This window comes from Ochotona curzoniae, unplaced genomic scaffold, assembly GCF_017591425.1.
Source record: "Ochotona curzoniae isolate NIBS_2020 unplaced genomic scaffold, NIBS_Ocur_1.0 patch361, whole genome shotgun sequence".
In the NCBI taxonomy this organism is placed as follows: Eukaryota; Metazoa; Chordata; class Mammalia; order Lagomorpha; family Ochotonidae; genus Ochotona; species Ochotona curzoniae.
The window spans coordinates 304,252-312,601 of record NW_024466930.1 but is presented as its reverse complement, the minus strand read 5'-3'; the positions used below and the strand labels follow the sequence as shown (position 1 = coordinate 312,601).

General features: G+C 37.1%; 1 protein-coding gene across 1 annotated transcript; it reads right to left on the bottom strand.

Moving 5' to 3' along the window:
• Positions 1-479: 479 nt before the first annotated feature.
• LOC121167307 (olfactory receptor 2B11-like) lies at positions 480-1,421 on the bottom strand. Its single transcript, XM_040996757.1, has one exon. It carries the CDS (start codon positions 1,419-1,421, stop codon positions 480-482), a length of 942 nt encoding a protein of 313 aa, XP_040852691.1.
• Between the last annotated feature and the right edge of the window lie 6,929 nt (positions 1,422-8,350).

The following is an 8,350-nucleotide window of genomic DNA, read 5'->3' as shown; positions in this document are numbered from 1 at the left end:
ACATCCAGGTTGATAAATTTATGAGATTCTTGATTCTTTTTGAGCATAGATTGTTTCTAGGAGAATGTGCTGTTTAATCAAGTTGTTCACTTACACTTGGAAAAAATCACAGGGAAGGATGTAATATTTCATATCTGACATGACATGAAGTCTATCCTTGGATGCCTGTCATACTATTTATAATGATTAGCTTAAAGTAGAAAATTTATATTATTGATATGCAAAGGGCATAGGAATGAAATGTTCCAATCATAAGAAAATATTTAAAAACATTTACAAAAAACAAAGTGCCTATAGTAGCAAACATTATATGAATACAATCTTTGCCTATCAGAATTACAAAAAATATAAGAAGCATAATATATTTTCAAGAAAAATATGTACCATGAAGTTTGATTGTAAAACAAAAGTAAATTATGAAACAAACTCACACAAATCTACACTAATTTTAAAACAATTTTATTTGAAGTCTACTAGCGTTACTTTGAACAGATTATGTTCCCTACCAAGTGGCCTAATGCCCCCTTCACATCCTTATTTCTGAGGGTGTAGATGAAGGGGTTGAGTGTTGGAGTCACCACTCCATAGAAGAGAGCCATGAACTTGGGCTGGTCCCTTGAGATGGAAGAAGGAGGCTGAAGGTACATGCTTATTGCTGGACCATAAAATAAGAAGACTACAATGAGATGAGAGGAACATGTCCCAAAGGCCTTTTTCCTTCCCTCAGAAGATTTAATCTTAAATACAGCATGTCCAATACTAGCATAGGAAGCAAGAATTAGGCATAGAGGAACAGCTAACATGAAAATGCACACGATAGAGAGTGTGAGTTCATTAGTCCCCTTGTCATCACAGGCTGTCTTGATCAGCACTGGGATCTCACACAGCAAGTGATCCAATGTATTAACACCACACAGAGGCAGCTGTAATGTAACAGTGGCCTCTGAGACTGCATAGGCGATTCCACTGAGCCACACAACAGACGCTAACAGGATGCAGATGCGCTGATTCATGATGAGGGTGTAGTGCAGAGGTCTACAGATGGCCACATAGCGATCAAACGACATAAGAGCCAAGAGCAGACACTCGGTGCCCCCCATGGTGTGAAATAAATAAAGCTGAATCACACAGCCCTTGTAGCTGATTGTCTTCTTAGAGGTTCCCAGGTTGAACAGCATCTGAGGGACAATGCTGGTGGTGTAACACATGTCCAAGAAGGAGAGGTTGGTGAGGAAGAAATACATGGGGCTGTGGAGCCGGGGGTCTAGCCTAGACACCAGGATGATGGCGATGTTTCCCACCAAGGCCATGGGGTATGTGATGAGAAGAACAGTGAAGAGAGGGAGCTGGAGCCAAGGTCGGTCAGCAAAGCCGAGTAGAATGAACTCTTCAGGGTGGTGGCTTTCATTCATCATTGTCATGATTCTCTGTTTTACCTACAGGAGGGAAGTGAAAGAAAAACTGATGCTGTGAGGAATGATAAATGCACTGGCCACCCATTCATAGAAGATGAATTGTGATAATTTGTGTGGAAAATAATATAAAATATCTTACACCTAATCAGATAACCTAATATCCTCTCATGACACTAAAAATTAAAAGTGATTACCCTAAGTAATCAAATTATTCTGAAACTGAATTTCTTCCTCTGAATATATGTTAACTTCTTCCCACTTCCTCAAGTTTTGGAATTTTAGGATTAATTGAAAAGTAGAAGTGACTCTATTTTGAAAATGTGTGAAACAATGGCTGTCAAATTAGGTCATGAATATTGTGTGAGGAGGCTATTCCTATGGGTTTATTGGCTTGTACCTCCAGGTTTCTGATAAAGTTGACATGGGATGAGCACCTGAAGTTAGATGACACATTTTCAGAAACACAGCTACAAGACATTATTGAAAATTCAGTAAGAGTGAAAACGTGGAAGCAGCAATAACCAGATAAAAAGGAGAGTATCAGACTGGCCTTGTACATCTTCAACTGTTCATTTGAATAATCGTAGTCATCTCTATGGAAAGTGAGAAAATAGTGAATTTAAACAAATTCATTTAAGTTATTTGAAATTAAGCAAGAATTTACTTACTTCAGGGCTTAAGAGTTTACTTACTTTAAATTCTCAGTGAAGGAGTAATCATATAAATTCATAATCCATCTACAATGAACAAGCTTTTGCTCTGTTCAGATATTTTCTTTTGTAAGTACATGTCTTGTTTTCACATAGATATGTAGTTTAAACTTTCGGTATTTGCTCATTTGAGTAAATTAATTTATGGGTATTGTGTGGCTTTTCTTCATCGACGTAGCTTATTATGCTTTATAAATGTAACAGTTTGGATATTTATTAGAGATCCATTGATTGTATATAAAGGTACTTCAAATAGTAAATGTGAAAACAAAGTTAAAGAAGTTTATACAGGTGTAAAAAATTTGAAATCAATACATAATTGTTTCACAATGTTCCCTTTCCCCAAACATTTTGAAGAGCTGTTACATTTCCAACTCTAGGAAACAACTGTCAGAAGAGAAATTGGCTCCCCAGCTCAGGCCCAGAGATGCTCAACCAGACACTGCATTGTGTTCGCAGTTTATATATTTTTTTCCAGTTAAAAGGCACGTTGAAACAATAAAATTAACTAGTTGAGTACAGTAGATTTTGAAACAGATTATTTTTGTCTAAATACTTTTCCTTCAGTGGTGTCATCTCTAAAATGAATGATATTCACATGCATATCTAAGATACCTTCAGAGTGACAAAAATTTGAGTTTTCTGCTGATCAATGGGAAACAATCAACAAAGTAAAAAAGCAACCCACAGAGTGGGAGAAGATCTTTGCACACGATATAGGCGATAGGGGGCTAATTTCCAGGATATACAAAGAACTTCAAAACAACCAAAAAACCAAAACAAACAAGCCACTCAAGAAATGGGCACGGGAAATGGGCAAACATTTCACAAAGGAACAAGTCCAAATGGCAAACAAACATATGAAAAAATGTTCCAGCTCCCTGGCAGTAAGGGAAATCCAAATTAAAACATCGATGAGGTACCACCTAACACCAGTTAGATTGGCCCACATAAACAAGAACACCAACGACGCTTGCTGGCGAGGATGCAGGGAAAAGGGAACCCTACTCCACTGCTGGTGGAGCTGCAAATTGGTACAGCCTTTATGGAAATCAGTCTGGAGAACACTCAAACAACTCAAAATCTGCATACCATATGACCCAGCAATTGCACTCCTAGGAATATATCCAAAACACCTGTTTTACGACAAACCAACATGCATCCCTATGTTCATAGCAGCACAATCAGTAATTGCAAAAACATGGAAGCAACCGAAATGCCCATCAGCAGAAGATTGGATAAGAAAGCTTTGGTTCATTTACCCCATGGAATACTACTCAGCTTTTAAAAAAAACAAAATGCAGTTCTTTGTGGCTAAATGGGCACAACTGGAAACTATAATGCTAAGGGAAATGAGCAAATCCCAAAAGATTAGATACCACATGTTTGCCTTGATTTAACTTGTAATTTTTGTTTGGTTGTTGGTTATTTTTTGAACCTGTCATTGATACTGTCTCAACCCAGATGTTTCGAAGAATGGAACTTGCATTATTTTTAACATATTGTTTACCCAATACTATGTCAATTAATTCCATAATGTTGTATATTGATACTGAGGTTCTGTTGGGGCTTTTAACTGACCGGATCTTTACTCTGTTAGCCCTATCTTCAGACTAGAGAAGGTCTCCCCAAGAGGCCACTGAACTTATCTGGACAATAAGACGCTGGACTTTATGCTAGATATGTGTTTGCAAGGAATGAATCTCAACTGAACTTGAACTGTGGTTATGCATCAAGGTGGAGGAATCCACCATGGGGGGAGGGGTATGGGAGGGGTGGGGAGAATCCCCAGTGCCTATAAAACTGTATCACATAATACAATGTTAACAACAATAAAAAAAAAAGAGTTATAGCTTGCCCTTTGATTATACACTATGCTAATACAGATTCTATTGCAATTTTAACACACTAAGACATTATTGCAAAAAGTAGTAATGACTCCTGTGACAACTTTCTAATACGTTTTTAAGTACATTAGATAAATAACTTCAAAATCCTATGACAAAGAAAATTTTAGTATTTTATAACATTGCAACAATTGGCTCTACTTTCTGCAAGTAACTGTGGAGATTTTAAGATCAGAAATTTCCACTGCCTTAAATATAGAAAGTAAAACAGTGAAGCATTGAATTTAGAGTTTCTCTATTGGAGAGAAAGCATTTGTACTCTAGGGATGTTTCCTGGATAAGTATGACTTCCTATACATTTTTTTGGCCTGGGCAATAGTCAAGATGCTGTATGAACAAACCAAATTTAGTAGTGATGTATCTTGGGTTAAGTAATTCTCCAGGTAGAATTTTGTGTTTGCTTTTGAATTAGTTTGATTATTAAGATGAACATTCTAAAAATTATTATCTCTCCATATTGTTAAATCTCGTGATGAAAGACACCTGCTCTCTATTCATTTAACAATTATAATCACTTTCCATATTGTCCCACTAAAGCTCATCCTTCTATTTTTTCAAACTTAAGTTTAGATTCGATCTTATATGACTACTTTAATAATAACTGGTTCTAGTAGTAATATTCACTTCAATATGCTTCCTGCAATGTTAATAGATTTGTTTTTATGCAAAATTGTTTGCACTAATTACATCATCAAACCTAGTCCCTTTATTTTTCTAAATATTTCCTTAGAGATGCCAGAGAAAACGTATATAATCAATGTGATTTATTCTTGAGTTCAAACGCTAAAATCCTATACTTTTAAAAAAAATTTTCCATGTCATATTCATATTTTTAAAGATTTACTTATATTTATAGGTAAGTTAGATATATACAGAGAGCAGGAAAAACAGAGGGGAAAGTCTTCCATCTGCTGATTCACTCCTCAAGTGGGCACAATGGCCAGATCTGAACTGATCCCAAGCCAGGAGCCAGGAGTGTGTTCCAGGTCTCCCTCATGGGTGCAGTGTCCCAAGGCTTTGGGCCATCTTCAACTGCTTTCCCAGGCCACAAGCAGGGCCAGTAAAACATTACATTCTGGCATGTGCCAGGACTTTAGCCACTAGGATACTGTACCAGGCATTTTCACATTATATAGCTTTTAAGTCTTAAATTCCATCCACGTACTTCAAGCTGTGTACCATTTCTATCTCACTGCACAATATCGTATTCTTGAATTTAAAAAAATATATTTATTTATCGTATTTGAAAAGCAGATCTACAGAGACAAGGAGGGACACAGAGAGAGAGGTCCTCCATTTGCTGTTTATTCCCTAAATATCTACAAGGACCACAGCTAAGCTGATTTGAGACCAGGAGCTGGTAGCTTCCTTTAGATCTCCCATATGGGCTTACAGGTGCAAGGACTTGAGCCATCCTCCAATGCTTTCCCTGGGTATAAGCAGGGAACTAAATCAGAAGTAGAGCATCTGGAACATGAACCAGTACCTATATGGAATGCTGGTGCTATAGGTAGATTAGCCTACTATACCACCATGCTGGTCTCTATTTGCCAATGTTTAAAGTCACTTTAAAAGACCCCATTCTTGCTGACATCTCTGTTTTATGTTCATTTGCATTTAACTTTTTCACATCTTCTTCATTTTTGTCACACATAGTATATTTATTTGTGGCTTGTTTAAATTTTGTATATAATTAAGCATTGTAAAAAGAATTGATACAGTGAATATTCTCTCATTATGCATGAAAGTTAAGAGAAAATCCTGCCACATTTAGACAAGTAATTGCTGGAGGTTGGGAGGGTATAGGGGAGGAAACAAAGGGAAGTATGATAATGAGTACCAAAACACAGTTAGATAACAGGTTTGCATGTTCCATGGTACAGTGGGATGGCAGTAGTTCACAGTGATGAATTATGCACTAAATAAGAAACTGGAAAGGAAGAGCTGCTAGGTTACAAGCACAAAGAGAAAAAAAGGAAGTGGAAAGGCCGTCTCTCTCACCTGATTCATTTATATTCCATGTACGTGCTGAAATCTTATATTTCACCCTCTAAACATGTACAGTCTGTACAAAATTCGACCATAAATGTAAAAGTTCGCAGGTCTTTATAAAGGTTTAACACTTCACTATTTGTTGGATAGGTTATTATGTAAAACTTAAATTATTTTAAAGTTGAGAGCTAGAAGGATTGATTAAAAGAGAAATTTAGTAATTTCCAGAACCACTGAACCAGATGTTTCCAAAAGCTTTGCAAAACTTCTATAAAAGGGAATGCTCTTTGTCTTCCATAAATATATTGGCCACCATGATCCAATCTAGGCTGAGAATGCCTGATTTCGAGCAAAACTTACCTTATTTTGAAAAATATCTTTCAACTAAAAGGAATTATGAAATGGTGATTCAAAGATGCCAGAAAAAGGGGAAAAGAAAACCCTATGAAAAAACAGTAGAAAATACCGGGAAAACTTTCTGAGTGTGTTATTTGTACACTATTCTTAAGACCTCTTGGGTATTGTTTTCAAACAGACCATTTACCATTATCCCAGTTGACTTAGCAGAGAAAGTTCTCTGGAGAAGAGATCTCTATGGAAATGCTACTCAGGCATAATTAGTTTATTGATTTCAGCTTGGTAGTGTCTGTTATTTGGATGTGTTTTACATAACTTGACTTGCTCCCTCACTATACTGGAAGCCAATTTTAAAAAAGTTAGAGATGAGTTAATAAGAATAAATGATTCTAGGAAATGCCTCAGATAAGAGAGATTCTAAAGCACATAGATTTAATTATTTTTATCTATAAAAGTAAAATGACTAAGACTACGAGTAAGTTGGAAAGAGAAGAAAAAAAAAAGTTGTTGAACTGACTGTGTATTTCTTCCCCAACAGAAAAGACTTCTTTTAAGAAATTGTTGAGCAAGAAAACTTTTACTTCACTGAATGCAAAAGATGCTGTATTTTAGAATTAAAGGATGGAATTTGTTTTGAATTTGCACACAAGTATTCTGTGCTTGTTTCTATACATCTCTCCAGTTTCCCCATGCCAACAGCATCCATGGGTTATTTCACACACTTTTTTTTAATGTCCAGGACAAAAGCTTGAAACAAGCTAGTATAATGTAAATAACTACTAACAAGGTGATATTTCCATTTAAGCCTATCCAAAAATGATTTTTTATTGTACAGGTAAAATAATATTCACCTCATAGAGATAACCCATAAAATTGCAGTCAGATATGTGGAAAGTATTTTTGTTTTTAAAACAGATACAGAATTTGTAGTTTCAAGATGATTGAATAGAAAGAAGACAATTTTAACATTTGGAAAAGGATTAGCCAAGGAGAAGAAAGAGGGTGCAATCCCAAGAAATAGGAGAGGACAGGCCAATGGGAGAGGGTGCAGAAGGCACAGCAGTGGTCAGAGCTCCACCAGCAGCAAATGGAAAGGGAAATTCACTAGGAACTCAGCAGGTGAACCCAGCCATGGATGTGGGTCCTGGTGTTGTTTGTTTGTTTGTTTGTTTGTTTTATCTAACCATGAGCAGAAACAGAGTGGCATACCTAAAACAGCCATTGTAGGAACAGGGTGGACGTTACAGCCCAGCTTTCAGCAGTGTCACATCAGCTGTCATTTTGAATACTGTGGCAAAGGCTCTGGGGAGGGCCAAAGTGAGCTGTTCATGTGCTAAGAAAGGAAGGAACTTAATTCAGGCTCAATGTATCCCACTGGTTCTACCAGAAAAATAATACAACCTTGGCATCTCATGAATTCCATCCAAAATAGGTCCAGGTTGCCCCAAGACCTACTGACAAGTAGAGAGGAAAAAAAGAATATCAGTGCAACTAACACTTTTGACAATCTTGAGACCTTGATCAAAGTCATAGCCAGTGTTTCCCTAATCTTGGACACCTGTGAAACCTGGAGTGAGAGAAACAGTAAGTGTGTAACAGTGAGGATCATGGCAGCTGAAGAGTGGTGAACCTGGAGCTGGGCTGCGGTACTATCATGTAAGCATGAAATGGAAGCCTAGGATGGAAACCTGCTGTAGGGAGTGGTGCAAGTGACAACAAATGAAGAACTGGGCACTGAAGAGGACCAATAACATCAGTCTGTAGACCTGTGGGGACAACATAGACCTGTGGGGACAACACAGCCCCAAGGAGAAGAATCCAGTAAACAAGGTTGCATGGCAAAGTGCAAAAGAATGGCCATAGGCACAATGAGTGAGGTTAATGATATCTCCCTCAAAAGGTGCAAAAATTGATGTCAGTCTCAGAGTTAGACTAAGGAATCGCTGGATATATAAGTTAAAAATTGCTA

Excerpts from the sequence above, each read along its gene's own strand:
- LOC121167307 (XM_040996757.1), bottom strand. The coding sequence starts at position 1,421 with ATGACAATGATGAATGAAAGCCACCACCCTGAAGAGTTCATTCTACTC.